Source organism: Monopterus albus, unplaced genomic scaffold (assembly GCF_001952655.1).
Source record: "Monopterus albus unplaced genomic scaffold, M_albus_1.0 scaffold166.1, whole genome shotgun sequence".
Lineage (NCBI taxonomy): Eukaryota > Metazoa > Chordata > Actinopteri > Synbranchiformes > Synbranchidae > Monopterus > Monopterus albus.
In genome coordinates, this window is record NW_018128046.1 from 144,087 (window position 1) to 162,181 (window position 18,095).

At 40.4% G+C, this 18,095-nt stretch overlaps 1 protein-coding gene across 2 annotated transcripts; it reads right to left on the minus strand.

The window, feature by feature from the left end:
* Window positions 1-1,490: 1,490 nt before the first annotated feature.
* Window positions 1,491-14,496, minus strand: ica1 (islet cell autoantigen 1). 2 transcript variants are annotated; one of them, XM_020615546.1, is made up of 13 exons: window positions 14,248-14,493; window positions 12,321-12,350; window positions 12,038-12,209; window positions 11,450-11,522; window positions 9,780-9,903; window positions 9,113-9,311; window positions 8,274-8,399; window positions 7,943-8,041; window positions 7,752-7,852; window positions 7,533-7,579; window positions 6,956-7,210; window positions 3,982-4,056; window positions 1,491-3,756 (listed from the first exon to the last, which is right to left on the minus strand). In XM_020615546.1, the coding sequence occupies exons 2-13, from the start codon at window positions 12,335-12,337 to the stop codon at window positions 3,635-3,637; spliced, it is 1,410 nt and encodes a 469-aa protein (XP_020471202.1). In that variant the 5' UTR covers window positions 12,338-12,350; window positions 14,248-14,493; the 3' UTR covers window positions 1,491-3,634. The 2 variants fall into 2 exon arrangements, with proteins under 2 accessions (XP_020471202.1, XP_020471203.1); XM_020615547.1 differs by lacking the exons at window positions 1,491-3,756; window positions 3,982-4,056 and having other exon boundaries at window positions 7,103-7,210; window positions 7,783-7,852; window positions 14,248-14,496.
* Between the last annotated feature and the right edge of the window lie 3,599 nt (window positions 14,497-18,095).

An 18,095-nucleotide genomic window follows, 5' to 3' on the forward strand; every position in this document is an offset into this window, starting at 1 on the left:
ACCTTTCCAGCCTCCACTGACACAAGCACAGGTGTAAACACAGATGGCAGCACAGATGGCCACAGCGCTGACACAGATGTGGGGAAAGACTCCTCAGCACAAGTGCTCCTCACCAGTTAGTCCTCAGGTATTCATGTCCAAGCCCCCTACAGCTAAAACATTTCAGCTAGTAAGGTGGGATGGTATTAAAACAGAAAAGAAACAAACAAAAAAAGTCCTTGCACTCTGTCAATCCTAACATTAGCCAGCAGGGAGTGCCCGAGGTCTAAAAATACACAGAAGGATAATGGTACCAGTGTCCTGCTGCACAAGCATTTGTGCTCTGTCCCAGGGTGGACACCTGATGGTCTGGTCATTGGTAATCAGATTTAGTGTGTTGACCTTGGGCACAGCCTCCCGTCACCCATCACTAACCTAGCCTTCTCTTTCATACCATGACAACACCCTTAACAAAAGTAGCTTTGCTTTCTTTTGCAAAAAATAGAGATGACTGCTCAAATTATTCTTACATAGCATAGGCAGTTTTATCAAGATGAAGCTGAAAAGGAAAATTGAAAACATTCATGAGACAAATATGAGATATCAGAAATGCATTCTAATCATGTTATCTAACCAGCTTATTAGGTGTTAAGTGTTCAGCGAGCTAACATCTGAAATACATGCAGTGTATATACATAAGCTTCTTGACAGGATGGGAAATGCTTGTCTCATTTTTAGCATATCAGGACGTCAGAATACTTTGTCCCCACATTAACCACAATGTTTGCATTTGTTAAGGCCTGGCTCATTATGATAAAGGCCAAGGCCTTTTTTTAATGTATTTTTACAGTACTTGTAGCACAGTGTCTATGACACCAGCAGTTGCTTCAGTGCAGGCTCCACCGCATAGGCTTATGAGCCCAAACCTAGATATGCAGCTGTAGTGTGATCACTGTTGAAACTTGGTAAGCTCAATATGAAATGCAAATAACAGCTGTTTATTCACCAAAAATACAAAATTACAATCAAAGAAAAATCGGCCAAGTTGTTGGCTTGTTTTATTGCCCCACATTAACAGTAACTCAGGTCATGTGGAATGTACTTGCTTGGACTATGTTGCCTTTCCCCAGTGTTTGACTTTCTTCCATAGAAAGACATTCCAGTCTTTTGCAGAAATGCTTGACTTTTCCCTGGAGAGGGAGGTTATTACAGAATCAGCTGATTGATGTCACGACTTGTGACATAACTTTTACATTAACCTGTTTGGGTTAGAGTTTCAGGTGCTATGACACATTCCAGAGATCAGTTGCATTGGTCAACAGTGAGTTCTCTTGTAAATGGAGCTAGCTACATAAGCTACACCCTTCGAAATTAAGAACTTGCTCCCTTTGTTAAATATGTACCAAAGCAAATTTGAAATCCGTTAAAGACCTGTCATGTATTTGGGACACACAAGGCACTGTTTCTGTGCCAGAAGCAGCATGTTTGTGTTTTGTATTGTATCGTTTTGTTTATAAGCAGTTCAGCAACATGCAGTATAAACCCTGGCTCACGTTTTTAAACACGTGCTAATCATTAAACCAAACCTAAGCACTTGCTCATGAGGCAATAATCCGTTTTATTTTAGTCAGGTGGTAAGTTAAAGCAATCAGAACTTGAGTGTGCAGTTGATTTTTTTATGTTAGAAGTAAATTTACACATTTTTTCTGCCACAGTTTGGCTCAGAATACTGATCCACACAGATGAGCCCTAACATTACCTGCATACGTTGGATCACTTCATGTGACTGGTGGAGAGCAGGTCAACTTAAAGGGGAGGATTTAACCCCACAGTATTTCATTCCAAAACCTCTGTCTATAAAACCCCATTGCGCACAGAAACACAAACATGAACCACATATACAGCACATTCCTCACAAGTTTAGTTGAAATACGTTGTTCTACTTGCAGCTCCAAGAAGCTCAGTCATACTAATTTTGATTTTATCCACAAAGTCATATTGCAGTGCAGTTTAGGAATGGTTGCCATGTTTGGCAATGATGATTCTGTTTTCCTGTATATTACATATTTTTATGTAGATCTTGTGTGTTTTTCAATAAAGAAAACAAAAAACTCCATTTGATTTGGTATGTAATCCTTTTCAAAGGCTGCAGGCGGACACATCCACTAAATATCACTATACAGAAGCATGGCATTTACAGCCTATACAAATAGTCAAGGTAAGGCAATCAGCGTATTTGGTTATGACTTAATAACAAATGTCACATGGCTTGAACATCTAAATGACACAAGGTTAAGTTACAACAAAAATAATTTACACACATTAGTACTATACAGGATAAGGAGTTCAGTGATGATGATTATTAAGGCTTTTACTCTGAAATATAGTTTTCATCAAAACATTCAGTTTGGCTCAGAGACCAAAACACCACAAACTGAACATATTGCCCATAAAAGCCAATAACTCAAGAAATAATGTGCAAAACTACATTTATCAGAAATGTCTTAATATAAACATTCAACAATCACAGTTTCTGGATAATGTAAAACATGGCATGCAACATGCAGTGATACATGTGGTCACACTTTTGGAGTGTATTCAAAAGGGGATCACAGGTAGGCAAACTTAAAATCAGAAATCTTAAAAGGGTCGGAGGGAAACAAGATCTTGATGAATCCGGTTCACTTGCTCAGATCTCTGTGAAGTAGTTGCAGAGTAATTCCAGTGGATAGATTGCTGGGAAAAAAAATCCTTTTGTATATTGAATATTTACATGACTGCATTAACTTTCCTTCACCAAGCATGTTGGACTATACTGTTAACACATAAACCTTTGCTCCATGATCTTTGCCATGTTTGCTTTTTCCCCTCACTGGTGCTTCGTACTAAGTACTTTTGACTGTTTGCAATCTTCTGTAATGAAAATCAGAAATAAAGCATGAATGCTACAGATTTCCAAGGCAGCTAATGTCAAAGGCTTATTGTTCCAAACTACTGAGGTATCCATTAAATGTTTAACCCAGTGAAACAGCCAACAGGCTCAGTAAGGTCTTGCAAATATTTTTCTTTCGCCATGGAAAAGGACACAAGAGCTGATGGTTGTTAGTGGGACATGTAGGAGCAGTATATTGCTGCCACCATGAATAAAACATGATCAGTTTTTGTTCTAATGAGAAAACCTCTCCATGTAACAAGCCATTTGCATTTTAATAAGATACATTTTTTGGAGTGTGTTGTGACAGTAATCATCCTGTATTTTTATTGGAAGAAAAAGATCAGTTAGGTCAGCAACTAGGCGTTCTTTTCATTATCGATTAATCTGTTTATTTTTTCCCTTAATTATTTTATATGGGAGATAGGATTTCCCATTGTACATGATCATGCTTTAAATTTGCTTGTCTCTGACCAACAGTCCAAAATCTGAATGTATTCAGTTTATCATATGACAAAGAAAAGCATCAGTCACATCTGAGAAGTTGGAACCAGAGATTATTTTGGGATTTTTTTCTTACAAGTGACTGTGATAATTGTTGGATTATTTATAAATGATTGCAGATACGTTTTCTGACACATTTAGTCAACAAATCTTCTGGTCACAGTAGCAGCATTATGTTGCTGTACCCACTAACAAAGGTACCCGTGATGCTGAGGACAGCTATGCAGTGTGAAGTTCGTGCTCTGTGTCGTTTTTCCCGACAGCATCGGGATTGGAGAGAGGGTCCAAGTCAGCAAACAGGTTGAACCATGCCGAGAGGTCTTTGGACATCCCTGCTGTCTCTGTAAAATGAGTTAACAGGGGTAAATGTCACTCTGTACACTGCTGTACCTTTAGCCATAGCCAGGTAATGGACTGCATCTGACTGAAATCCAAACCTATGAATGGAAACAACCCTGAAGTTCCTAGAAAAGCCCCATAAGCACAGGTTTGACTCGGACTTTGAATGAGTTACTATTTTTCTTTCATGCCTTCTTGTACGTTTTAGTCATTTGGCCCGGTCCTACCTTTGACTGCTGGATTAGAAGGGTTCTGAGTGGCTCCAGATGAGCACTCCGGCTGTGGAATGATCCCGGCCCAATCTGAAATGGAGTCACAGATTTAGATTTATCAGCAGGGGACATGCAACAGGCCAGAGCATTATCCAACTAATCAATCATCACTCACTCTCTCACAGAGAGAAACACAAACGACAATAATCAAAACATTTATGAGTAAAATAACATCAGACACTGTTAGTGGTTTATTGAAGACAGGCCAAAAGTTGCAACTAGTATGACTTTGAGATCTTGTTTCAGACAAGTTGGTTGTTTGGTGTTTGGATTGTGTATCTGGAAAATGCAGCCTGTAGCAACACTAAATATCACTAGGGAGGACAGAGGAGTGTGCTGTTGATATTGTATTTGGTAACAAACAATTTACACTCCAAATACAAGCAGCTGAATCCAGCAGGATTAAAAGGACAAATAGCTGCTTGAAGCCTCTGGATGTTTTGTGTATTAGTGGTGTTTCAGCTCCAGCGTCGTTCACTCGCGTATCACCTCTGTTGTAACCCCCTTTCGGCACTTGTTCGTATTTCTGGTGTGGAAGGAGAAATTTTAAATATAAACTTTTTTTTTTTTTTTTAAAGATGAAAGTTCCATTGTGGCATGGTTCTTTCAGAAGATTTGTCATTTAAGTTTGTGCTTGGCTCATGAGAATTTGGGGACTTTGAAGATTTGTTTGTCACATCCTTGGTCTCTTGCCATTTTTGTCTTGATAGTCGGGGTCATAACTTCTTTGGTTCTTCCCAGGATCTGCTTGTTTCAGGCGCCAATCTTTACGGAAATGGAGGTCAGGGGTTTTAATTTCTTCTGTTATGCTGCTTCTTGAAGTGACTTCAGTTACCACTCTGCCATATTGCCAAAATCTGAGAAGTGCTGCACCTATGCCTCTTTTTCCTCCTCCAAGGTCTCTTGAAAAATGACTCACTCGATTACTTTAATGATCATCTCCTAAAAATCTGCAATACTCTATCTTTTTCACATTTAATAAATGGCACTTTTTAAACTGCAAAATTACTGTTTGAGCCAGTAAGTTAAGACGTTTTGAGACCATAGATTTGACTAGACAGCACTCAGAGAGCGCAAAGTTTCACCAAGGCGGGTCATTGTCACCATAATGCTATTACACCTGAAAGCAATATGACAGCGATGGTTTGACCCCCATAATATGATAGGATTGACCATGAAAACCCGCCCTTACCATTTGGAATCACATTGATTTCATTTTTAGTTTGGAAAATTATTCAAGAAAAATGATATTTCAGTAATGATGGCGTTCTCTTCTTCAGGATCTAGTTTGGTGTATCAGATCTCTTGACACCTACTGAATCATCTGTTTTTCAGCTGGAATTTGATTTTTGTTGCAAGTCGGTAGATTTATTTGTTGTCTCAGGAGCATCCCCCCCGCCATTGATTGGAACATTCTGGATCAGCAGAACATTGCTTGGATCCAGATCATAATTTGGTGTGTGGCAGATCTTTTGTGGATGTTACCATGCAATTATTGTCCAAGCATTGTAGGCACTGTGAAATTGGCCCTATCTCAAAATGGTGACAAATCCTTTTTATAAAAAAAAACTTCGTGGATCCTGATAATGATCCAGATCAGCTCCAAAATCTAATCGGTTGTTCCTCTCCAAAAAAGTCATCAAAATCCATTCATTACTTTGAGTTGTGCTGTAAACGAAGAGGTGTTAAGTGTAGAGCATGCACCTGATGCATTGTGTGCACGGCCCTTGCATGCTGTGGGACTATTTGAAATTTACACGTCTGTGTCGGCACCTTTTCATAACATGACCTGTACACTGACTAGAACTTGAATTAGCTTTGTGCTCATTCAGTGCTTGAAATCTTTTGACAGATTTTGAGGCTACATACTGTGATTGTTTTGACATATTTGGTTGTTTTGTTTCAGCCTCTTTTTAAATGGAAAAAATGATGAGACTCAAGACCACGTGTTTCTTCAACTGTTCAGATAGGCTCTGTTGTGGAGTTGAAAAAGCTCCAGATTTCTTTGTCTAGCACTTTTCCTTTTTTCGTGATAATTGCTGGATTACATAAATACTGCCCGGGTACTTTGCTGCAACTTTAAGCTCTGCAGGACTTGGTTACTGTGTAAGGTTTACTAGCTATTTATCTCTATTCTTAGTGTTAGAACCATTACAGTATATTGATTAAGACTGATATACCAGCTTCTTAATTTCATCCAGGAACTATGTACATACTTTAAGCTTTTCATTTGCTTATAGCTTCATAATGACACTACCAGCAAACCTCCAAGCAGGAACCAGACAAAACCAAATCAACAAGACGTGGTGCTACTGTAGGAGCCAGTGCCCAAACCTGGATGAAATGGAAAGTACTTGGTAATTACCAGTGGGTAAGCAAATCTCATTGCTGCGGTATAATAGCCTGATATTGGTTTGACAGACATGGGTAAATAATTTTAGAACCTATTTTCTCTCTCTGTGGAAATATGTAGAAGCATTTGTTAATATACTTATTAAAGGAAATGCATTGTAACTTATCACTTAGTCTTCAGGTGCAAGTGTTCCAATTAGGATAATGGCGGCTAATTTTTGCATGGTTTTTGTTGGAGAGTTCTTCCTAATAGTGGAGCACTTCAGCAATCTCAGTGAATGTCACTTTTGGCTTTTTCCAGTTAGGGGTCGCCACAGTGAATTGTCACACTGACGACTCGCATGTTGACATTTAGCACGTGTTTTATGCTGGATGCCCTTCCTGACGCAAACCTGACTTGAACTAGGGCCGCAGCGATGAGCGCGGTGCCCTAACCACTAGTCTATCAGGGAAGCCCACTTGAGTAATCTCAGTATAATACAAAAAATGTATTTGTTTGACAACAAAATCTTTGTGGACATATTAGCCATTGTTTGGGTCACACAAGCATAAATACACAAACACACACAGCTCTGACCTGAGAGGGAAGACTGAAGGTTATTCAAGTTCTGGTCAAGCAACTGAGATGGTAGAAAGAAGGCATTTTCTTTTTGCTGGGCCGTCTCTGCTGTTCTGTCAGATGGTGTACTCGTTCCTTCCTGAGTGTGGCCAAACACTTCCATCCACTCCCGGCAGAAGTCGCCCTCATCCACAGACGCACTGCCCAGGATCTCATTCAGTAAAGCCAAGCTGTCCTTCTCCTCTTCTTCTAATTTCAAAGGATCTTCATTTCCTAGAATGATCAGAGGATTTAGAGGAGTAATACCTCATTATAATAATGCAGTAATGACCTTGTCATTTGACCACGTGTGTTTTGACTTAGTTGTGCAGCAACTGTTTACATGTTTGGAGCAAGCAATTTGAAGACATCACCATGCAGTCTGACTAGCTGTGATTTATTTTTTTACTATATTTCAAGACTAAATAATTGATAAAGATAAGAATCATCAGGTTATTTGGTAATGGATGTAGTTGTGAGTTGTTCCGCAAACCAATCAAATAAATAAGACTAAAAACACTTGAGTTGCATAAATTGAACACAACTGTTTTTTTACCTTCATTGGCTGCATCACTGTCGTTTTCATTTTCCAGTGAGATGAGTCTATAATTATGACAAAGTAAATTTATAACATTTTGCACATAGACATGTATATAAAGCCACAGGTGTGAAATATTGGTTCAGTGTTTAAGTATGCTGTCAGTTTTCACTGTTGCACGCATGTGTTTGAGATCAGGAATAATATCAGTTTGTTTTTGTTTTTTTTGTAACTCACTGGCCATGTGTGGTCTCGGCTTTCTTTTCACCTTCTGTCTCTGCTTTACTTTTCTTTTTCCCCTTTTTCTTTGCCACCTTGTTCATGGGGCCTTGTAAGGCCTGTAGCAAATAAAGTAATTGGTTATAGTTGTTCATTTCTTCAGATTAAAATCGACTGACAGTGCTGTAGAGGTCAAAATGCTCCCTGACCTTAAGTGTGGAGAGCTCGTAATGCTGACAGCCCTTAAAGCTCTCATGAATGGCCGCCATAGTGTGGGATGTCTTCTCCCAGAAGTGCAAAAGTGTCGTCTGAAACAAAGTTGAACAGGAAGAGGCCATGTATTTATCTTGTGATAAAAGAATTGTGAAAATGACTGAAGGTCTAGTGAATGTGTCTCGTTGTTTGGTGTGAATGTTGAACCTCCATGCAGTGTCTTTGTTCTCATGTCTGTCTTCCTTCCTGACCTAACCACATGTGGTAGAGCCATTGAAAACGCCCTGTTTAAGATCAGTGAAGCGTATGCAAGCAACTGAGATATACCTGGTATGTGGTCAAAATGTGAGACAGGAGGTTGCAGCGGCTGGCTCCCAGCAGGTCCACTTTTTGGCAGACATCATTCTTGAGTTTGTCAAAGCTTGTTTTGGTAGTGCGCACCTGGGCCTGAACCTGATGTATAATAGGCAAATGTACCAACTGAAGATCAGCAGCCAGTATTATGTCTCCTACTGGTTTAAACTGTGAAACCACAAACACTGAGTTGATGTCTGCTTGAACAAGTCTAAGTCACTAAAATAAAAGCAGAAAAAGCATGCTGGGTTCCTGTAGCATTCTAGTTTAACCCAATGGATGACTTATCTGGTGGTGTATTGTGACCTCTAGTGGCACTTTGAAGGTATTTTTTTCTTGCATAATGCTGTTTGAGGTTTTAGCAAATTAGGGCTGTCAATGTGGTAATCATGTGACAATGAATGAATTGCCTTTTTTTTTGTTAATTGGATCATCCTTTAAGTTATTTATACCATTTTCTGGCACCTTCACTTCCTCCTCTGTAAATATTTCTCTTTTTTTCCACACTGAAGGATTGTAACGCCACTAATAATTTCCCTCCATAAAAAGCTTGAAATTGCAGCATATTTTACCCTTCTCTCACATACAGTTTTTGGTATTATTGCTGTTTTCATGTAGCTCTGACCAGCAAAACACCTCCATACATTGATTTGAAAATGTTTTATATTGTACACACAGTGGACTGTGACTTACAATCACTAATATAGTACAGAGACCTTTTTTTTTCCACTGCAAACATTTTTACTTGTCACAACAGGAAAAGCTTTTGATTGACACTGGTTCTGACCTGCAGGACTGTGTGATTGACAAACCTTGCGGAATTTCTCCATCTGTTTATCTGTGTCTGGATCCAGCTCCTGAGAAACATCCTTCATCCACAGCAGTGCTCCACGGTATTCAGTCCTGATCTGCTCCATTCGGTTCACTGTCAGCCACGTGTCTGAGATGGCTCGATAGCGAAATGTTTCGACCTCTTGGTACAAACGGCACAGGGGGTTCTTCAGAGCTAGTCTGTTGGATGTGGTGTTCAGGTCACTATTGAGATGCTGCAGGTGGCGAGGTTGACAGTTTTTGACTAGATTGCTCTGACATTACAGCCCCTTTTGGTCTTTATTCTACATAATACAGTTGCCTGATTTATTTGAAGGCACAAAGAAAATTCCATTCCATTGTTTTCTATTGGTATTATTTTAATGGTACCACAGTTACCATAATGCATTATTAGAAATCTGACTGTTTTCTAGTGAATTAATTGTGACACAGATTTGGATATAAAAGAAATTCAATCCTAATTTGTTGAATGTGTTTTAATGAGTGAATGTAACTCTGTTGATTAGAATCTTATTTTAATTATCTGTCAAAATTACCTCTGTCTGCAGTTACAGTTGGGGATGGAAGGCAGTCTTTGGTTAGTTACCTTGTAACGTTCGTGTCAATGCTCTAGATGTATGTGGCGTGCAGCACAGTGATGATGCCTACCTTTGCTGGGAGGAGAAGCAGAGAGCTTTCCCTGTCGCCTGCATGATCTTTCCAGCCCTGGTTTTGTCCTGAGAGCCCTGGGAGCGCAGGAAACGACCCAGCTCATTCTCCTCTTGGGAAATAACTACACAGTAAAGAGTATTGGTCAAACTTGTAAAACTTGATTTACTATTTTAATCTCAGGCAAAATGAAACTATTCAAATTTGGTAAACTGGAATGCGTGTACATTTAATTTGGTACAAATATCCACTTGGATTCAAGTATGATGTGACTTGGTGAGGACAGCATGTTTCTCACGGGAAATTATTCAGTAAATTCTTATGTCATAGTGATAACTTCCACTTTGTGAAACAAAAAAGCTCTGTCTTTTAAACTCCTTCACATTCTTCACTACTTAAACTATATGAGTCTGGATTCTTGTAACCTACTCACCTACACCTTGACTGGTTGGCAGAGGCATAAAACTGTGAGGCGGTAATTCTAGTATAAGGATAAAATAAATATATGACATTCATTATTTCCCTCTAAGAACTGCTACCTTATGTTTGGGGGGTTCTGAATAACAGAGAGCTGCTTCGGGGGGCACGAGAGCTGCTGGCAGAGTCTCGCTAGGTGAGGGGACTGCTTAGCTTAGGAGAAAGTGAATGAATTACAGTGACTACAAACCTTTCAGCTGACCTGAAGTCACTTAGCTCAGTATCACATATAACACACTTACTTCAGGGTGGTTTATAACATGTACAGCACACAACAGCCTCTGCCCTTAGAACCTCAAACTGGTTAACCCCCCCAAAAGAAACCATTACAGGGAAAAAATGTAAATGAACTGGACAGTGATTTGAATCAGTGATTTCCGCTTCTGCTGGAGGACTCCTTTTGCTGACACTGCCCAGAGTGTTGGGTGCAGCACAAAGACACTTAAAATTATTTGGCTATTGCTATGTCCATCCATACCAATCACTACACTGAAGCAGCTGGTAGTTCATACTTGTGACTAGTACTACAGCTCTGCAGGTTAAAGATCAGTGATGAACTTTATAGTTGTATCATCAGATCTGGTAAAAAGGGCAGCGGAGAGGTCTTCTGATCACCACTTAGTGGTGAGTAGGATCAGGTGATGTGGGAAGCTGCAAGAGCTCCAGTTTCTCTGGTACGCTGAAGGGAAACGGGGAATGTGAGCCTGGAATTAGTTCCTGTGCAGTCTTTCTCAGTTCAGCCTGAAGGACAAGGTGATGACCTGAGGCTTGGACCTGTTGCCCCTTTGTGTTGGAAAGAGCCAGAATCACATCAGGCATCTGATACGACCCATAGGCCTCCCTGTGGAGGCAATCGAGGGATGTTTAAATGGTTTGTGGCCCAGAACATACTGGAGAGATTACTTGTCCTGGGTATGCTTCAGGGTCCCTCTGGATGGGCTGGAGGATGTAGCTAGTGAGAAATAAGTCTGGGCTGCTGCCATCATGGAACACACCAGTGAAAAACCGGTGGATGGATAGTCATGTTTTAGTCCGTTATGGCTTTTGTAAATGAGCTATAATGTTTACATGCTACGGCTCTTCAGTTAAGCATTTAATGGAGTGTTTCTGGAATATGAACTTTGATGTAAACCCATTCTGTCAACAGTTCATACTTTCCTTAATTAATTAAAGTGCTGTTTATTTGAACATACGGTAGATCCTCCTCTGATACTGCTCGATGACCTTCAGCAGCTCCATACATGTTCTCTGGATGGAATGAAAGACCTGTAGAGCAGAGGAAAATCAGCATAAACACCAGACTCAAAGAAATGCCTCATCACTGTGGGAGTCACTCAGTGAAGTGCAATTACTGTGTAGTACACTGCCTGACTGTTTTCCAGAAGACAAACCACAGGAATCTAGTCTTTGATACTGTATTATTGACTTTAGTATGTAGATATCCAGTTTTGAATGGTTTATCACAGTGCTTACTGAGGTCCTGTTCTAATTTAAGGTTGGCTACACCAGTTTTTATGAAGGATTGATTTCATCTCTTAAATTCACCTCCCTCGTGAAATTGAGGTGTAGATGATGGGGGCAAGAGAGGCAGCCTTTTAAGCCTCAAGCATATAGTGGCATTGTGTGAATCAAGAAGCCATTTTAGTCACTGCAGTGTCTACCTGAGGGAAAATACTGTGGTGTTTCTTAATGTTTCTGGTCTAGGGGAAGCAAGCAGGGCTGTTCCTGCATCACAAAATGCTCTAAAAGTAAAGCATGAACAGTTTCATATCCCTCCCTACCTCCAATTTGGCATCCAGATCTGCGTCTGACGCCACCACATGCTCATCCTCTTTTTTCCCAGTGACTTTGATGAGTGTCTGTTTGGTTTTCCAGTACTTCTTCTGGAACTTGTTAACCACAGATGAGTCTTGGCTTTGGATGAAGCGGTCAACATAATCTCTGGAGCAGCCACTGCAATGACACGGAGGTTGGACCGATGTTGTGATTGCTGCTCTCCTAGAATGAACTGTATACATTCTAGAAGAACTCATTGAGAATGTGGGATTACAGAGGTATACTCACAAATTTCCTCCTTCCATCTTTCAGGATAACCTGTGAACACACGTGTTGTACTTACTAACATAGAATAGGGGAACTTGTGGACAGTCAAAACACTTAGAATTTTCCCACATTTTATGCAAAAAAGTTACCAGGCTTTGAAAAACATGCTGCTAAACATCTTCTTTGTGTGCAAATGTGCATTACATTAGGGCTGCAACTGATTATTTTATTTGCTGTTAGTTACTTTACACTTGTACTGCACTGCATTTCAGAGGCAGATATTGTACATTGTGTTGCATTAGTGGTAACCTGAGTGTTCTACTGGACTGACAGATTTACTTGTTAGTCAGCTAATGCCAGCTTTGGACTGGAGGCTGCCTTTTGTACAGTTTGTGGTAACCAGGCATCTGTAGTTCATGTAGTAGCTTCGGGAAACAGGACATGACAGGATAGGCATAGAGCATAAAGGAGTTGTTATGGTGCAAGTTTGCTTTGAGTCTCACTGGACCCCCCAGCGGCTGAAAAGAAATTAGGTAGAATAGCTTTAAAATAAGCTCCACATTGACAGGATACAGCAGTAAATGCAATGTATCAGTATTAACATTGGTCACTAGACCATGTTTCTGCAGAGACGACCCCAAATGAGAGAAAGTTTGTTCACAATAAACACAAACTTCAATCCTGATGCTGCAACACTTTCCAAAAGAAGATGGGACAGTAAAGCATTTACCACGGAGTGATGCTGCTGTTCCTCTTCACAACACTTAAAAGACGTTTAGTGACTGAGGACACCAAGTGATTCAGTGTCTCAGGTGTCATTTTGTCCCATTCTTCCAACAGTCCTGGGTCTTCGTTGACTCAATCTACGTTTCAAAATGCACCACACATTCTCTACTGAGGACGGGTTGGGACTGCAGGCAGGCCAGTCCAGCACACACACCTTTTCCTCCACAGACTTGGTAACGTGTGCAGGATGAGGTTTTGCACTGTCTTGCTGAAATATGCACAGGTGTCCCTGGAAAAGATGTTGTCTTGAAGGCAGCATGTGTTGCTCCAACATCTCTCTGTATTGTTCAGCATTAATGGAACCATCACAGAAGTGTAAGTGACCTTTGCCAAGGGCACTGGCATGACCCCAGACCACGACAGACTCCGGCTTGTGTTTATTATGTGTTTATTGTGAAGTATCACATCAAATAATGTGCTGCTGTATTGTTTTCAGTCCAATACAGGACACGGATGACTTATAAATCACTATTTTCAGTTTTAACTTTGATTTTACAAACAATCCCAACTTTTTCTCATTTGGAGTTGTAATCGGCGTTTTTACCTAGGTAAGAGTTTGAAAACGCTTTGTGTTAGTGGGCTATTTTTATTAAAAGGGTCTGAATACTTCCTTATCGCTGACCAGAGGACGTTTATGGAATGCAAATTTTAATAATTTCTTTTTTAACTGAATCTTTATTTTACCAGGAAGTCCCGCTGAGGTCAAAACCTTTTTCATAAGGAAGCTCTGACAAGACTGCAGCACGCAAAATACCTGTATGCGTACATATATACTGGACATGTATATTCAGGACAACACATCACCTGCTTTCCAGAAGTGCGCCACCTGCTGTCCATCAGCACCAGATGAAATCAATAGAATCACTACATTTTACATACAATTCGCATACCACGACTCATTTTTATGCGATTGGCTTTGATGTGTTGCCCCACAGCCCCTTAATAATAACGCAGAAAGGCATTGCGACATTTACGCAGTTATTCTGAATTAATAATTTACGGTAAGCCGTTTGAATATGACTGCAATAGGCATCTGCGCCGCACCAGAATAAACACAACGCTTGACTCACTGCAATGTGCGTAAACCCAGCTGCGTTTCCCTCAACCGCCCTTTTAAATGTCACACGAATATTACAAAAGTCACATCATGATACACACGTACCTCGCCATGTAACATGTAGAAACGACTCTTTACGTTCCTCCTCTCGGCACACAACGGGCTGCGTCCGGTCCCTGTTGTCCTGTCCGTGTGTACACACAGCTGCTTATTCACTTCGGAGCATTATCCGCCTGCACAAACATCGCCGACGTCACTCAGGGTGCGCCCCCCCCCTTCTCAGAAGATAATTGGCCTGGCATTCAGCGGGCGTTACATTCAAATGGTTGTCTTTTGCAAACACAGCTGTCTATAGGCACTAACTGTGTCCGCGCATTGGAGCAGTGCGTGTCTGCTGCTGTGCAAACCGCAGGCTGCATTAGTGAAAGACATGCAATACTACAGTGTACTCATTCTGCAAAGTGACCCATTTCAGACTAATATTCATTGTTATTGATGATAATTACTGATGCATTAGTGTGTATGACTTCAGTGTTGCTGCTATTAAAGGCGGAGATGGTTTTAATGGCTTTATAAATTGGGTAGCTTGCACATTTCACTGGTCTTATCATAACCTATAATAATACATTATAGTTTATTTGTTATATTTTATATTAGTCTGAATCCCCAAAGAAACTAAAGTTGTAAAATTAATGTATTAGAGTAAAAAGCACATTTGCCTTTGTTATGTAGAGGAATAGAAGTGTTGTATTAAGCAAATGGAAATACTGAGGCAAAGTACTAAATGTACTTTTCCACCATTGGCAAAGTGATTTGATGGTTATAGACTAGAAGACAATGATACAGTTCATAGAAAAAGAACAAAATTTTTACTAATTGAATCAATGCACATTTTAGAAAATTACTTCTGTAAGTTTGTCACATCATAATAAGTGATTTTTGTTTAGAAGAAATTTATATTAGAGCTCAAATGACGAGGTGATTAATCATTAGTTGATTGACAGAAAAAAGGCAACTATTTTGACAGTCCATTTATAATTTCAGTCAGTTTTTAAGAAAAACTGTGTAAACAAACATCCTGTGTTTGCAGTTTCCTCAGTGTCAGAACTTGTTTTTCTCTGGCTTATGTCACTGTAAACTGCAAATCTGTGGGGTTTTAGGCTTTGATGGACAAAACAAGGTGGCTTCAGACAGCTGTCATTGGCATCTTTTCACTATTATTTATTAGATCAAATTGTATTAAAGGTCTGTCTTCTCTTATGCAGACTGCCATCACTGTGTACATCACACATTTACCAACATTTAGTTCTGTATTTGTCCAAAGGATGGCAGTGTAACACAGAGGGAGGGCAGAGCACCTTAATAGCCTCCTCTCCCCTGTTTGGGGCCCCGAGCTTTCATCTGTTGGCTTCAATTTATTTCATCACACTATACTGCAGCTGATCTAATAGCATGTACATTTTGCTGTCACCTAAAGGGAATTTCTTGTCATGCTTCAAATTGATGTACCTGTTTGTAGCCTTGGACAGTATTTGTGCTGCACAGACACAAGGAGTGTGTGAGCGGCATACAGCTCCAACAGTTTTACAAATCAAGCACAGTGTGATACATTTAAACAGTAGATTATGGTTTTATATTTGGAAAGTGTTTTATGTAGAGCTAGATAATTTGATTATCACCAAGGGACTGTTGAACCCTTTGATCCTTGAACGCCCTGAGGTCACTTTCTGCACAATATGGCTCATGTTCATCCTTGATGCAAGCAGGAAATAGGCATGCTGGGTTATGTTGCTTCTTTAGTATTAGAAGTAGTAGTGATGCCTTCAGATTTCCCAGTGGAAGAGCTTCTGTGTGCCTCGGCGCCCTTCCAAGCCCTGACCTCTGACATCATCTGAGAAGATAGATGCATCTCTTAAGGAAAGGATGTAATCTCCATAGTGAATAGTGTCCTTCGTCCCATCTGATCCTCCACCTCCGCTTACTCACTTTATCTTCAGGTCCATGATTGTATCAAAGCAATTTGAGGTCACTTAAACAAGACAGGAAAACAATCAGGGCTGTAAATTAAATGAGACTGTTTTGGAGGTTTAATTCAATCAGGACAGAGTCAGAGAAATTCTTTTCGGATATGCATCAGGGATGTGCATCGCTATTGATTTCCTCCAGTGTTTCCTTGTTCCAGCTTATGTGCTGCACTTTATTTGTGAGATTTTTTTTTTTTGTGCATTTATGAGCACAAAAAGAATATTGATATTTTCCTATCATCATCACCATGCCAGAAGGGAGACGCACCGAGTCCCATTTTCTGGGAGACGGGCTAAACCAGGCTTGAGTGAGCGCTAATTACGAAGGTTTGCTGTTTCAATTCAATTCAGTTCAATTGTATTTGTATAGCACCAAATCACAACAAAAGTCATCTCAGGACACTTTACTACAATTGTTATTATTAAAGAGGAAAAACCCAATAAATCCCCCTTGAGCAGTATGAAAGAAACCTCAGACAGACCCCGGGTCTTGGTGGGCGGCCTTCTGCCTCAACCGGTTGGGGTGAGCGGATAGAGGAGAGAGAGAAGAAAAGAAAAGCAACAAGACACAACAAACACTGGGCAGGTTGATGTGGCCGCTGACTGCTCATCAGAAACATACTATCCCACATGAGAGCCCGACCCATCCAAAAATTGCTCAATTGACTTTTTCCATCCGCAGTTATGTGTGGTGATGGGGAACCATGACATTTTCATTCATAACAGTCCAATGTGATCCCTTGCTCGGTGCGAGTTTTCGACACAGACGATAGCTCAAAACAGGTCACAGGATCAAGAGTGTCTCCTGCTTGAAGGAGGCACTGAGTTCTGCTCTCAATAGTGTTTTCGTTTTTTCTCTTTCATTTTCTATCTCTCCCTCTTACTCACTCATCAGTAGCTCGCTGGAACGCATTTAGATCCTGAGTTGAACTCCGCAGTGCCCGCTCATCACTCGGCGTGGTGTTTGAAGATTACTATGCTCAGAGACATCCGCACTGGGCATCCAGGCAGCTTAGAGGCCAAAATCCATAATCCCTTACCCTTCATGGGAATTCTCCATGCACTTCAACATGCTGAAATACAGCCCTGCTGCAGCAGCCACTCATGGTCGAGGAACTACTGCAGCCGGAGGCCAAGATAGATGGATGACATGTCTCAATGAATGTGGGAGAAGTGGAGGAAGTTAGATTTAAAAATAAGTTATATACCTCAGATAGTTTCCACCTAGCAGTCTAAAGGGGATGTTTCTTACAGAGTATTTTTTTAATATATGCCTGCACACTGCCTCACAAGTCCACATGCACCGGTAACTATTTTATGTATACCATAACAGGCCAGAAGACATTATTTCCTAAAAATATGGGCTCTTTGGTGGCACTGCAGCCTTTCCTCCAGTCGTCCCAATAAACAATTTCCTCTGCGGCTTGAGTGCCTTATTAAAAAGTGTAAATAAGTGTAGTTCCTTGATTTAGTAATCTGCATGAACAAGTAATATGTAAAGTTCAGCTCTTGTACCTGAAGGACCGCTGGGGTTTAATTTTTCCTCCCCTAAGCTGCACTCTAATGCTTTGTTAGTCTGCTGTGCTAAAACCCATGTAATAGCTTGGGGAGTTTGTCTTGCAGCAAACAAGAATAATAAAAGTAATATGCACATTTGGTATTTTCTCATTATGAAAGTGTGTACCCTCAACCCTTTTCATTATTTTCATGAGATATATGTGAAAATACAAGGGAGACCAAAAGAAAAGGTCAGAGTCGGTTTTAGTCAAACATCAGGTAGTGGGATCACATATGCTGAACCAGTGGTTGTGACCTCTCTGCACCATCTGTGCACACATTTTTATTAACACTAAGTCCAAGTGATTAGCACAAATTTTTATTTTTGTCCTCTTTGCAGAGGCAGTTTGCGAGGACATCTCTGACCCTCAG

Coding starts and splice junctions, on each gene's coding strand:
- ica1 (XM_020615546.1), bottom strand. Junction 11,523..12,037: donor ATCTGGATGCCAAATTGGAG/GTAGGGAGGGAT, acceptor TCTGCTCTACAG/GTCTTTCATTCCATCCAGAG. Junction 8,400..9,112: donor AGATGGAGAAATTCCGCAAG/GTTTGTCAATCA, acceptor ATTATACATCAG/GTTCAGGCCCAGGTGCGCAC.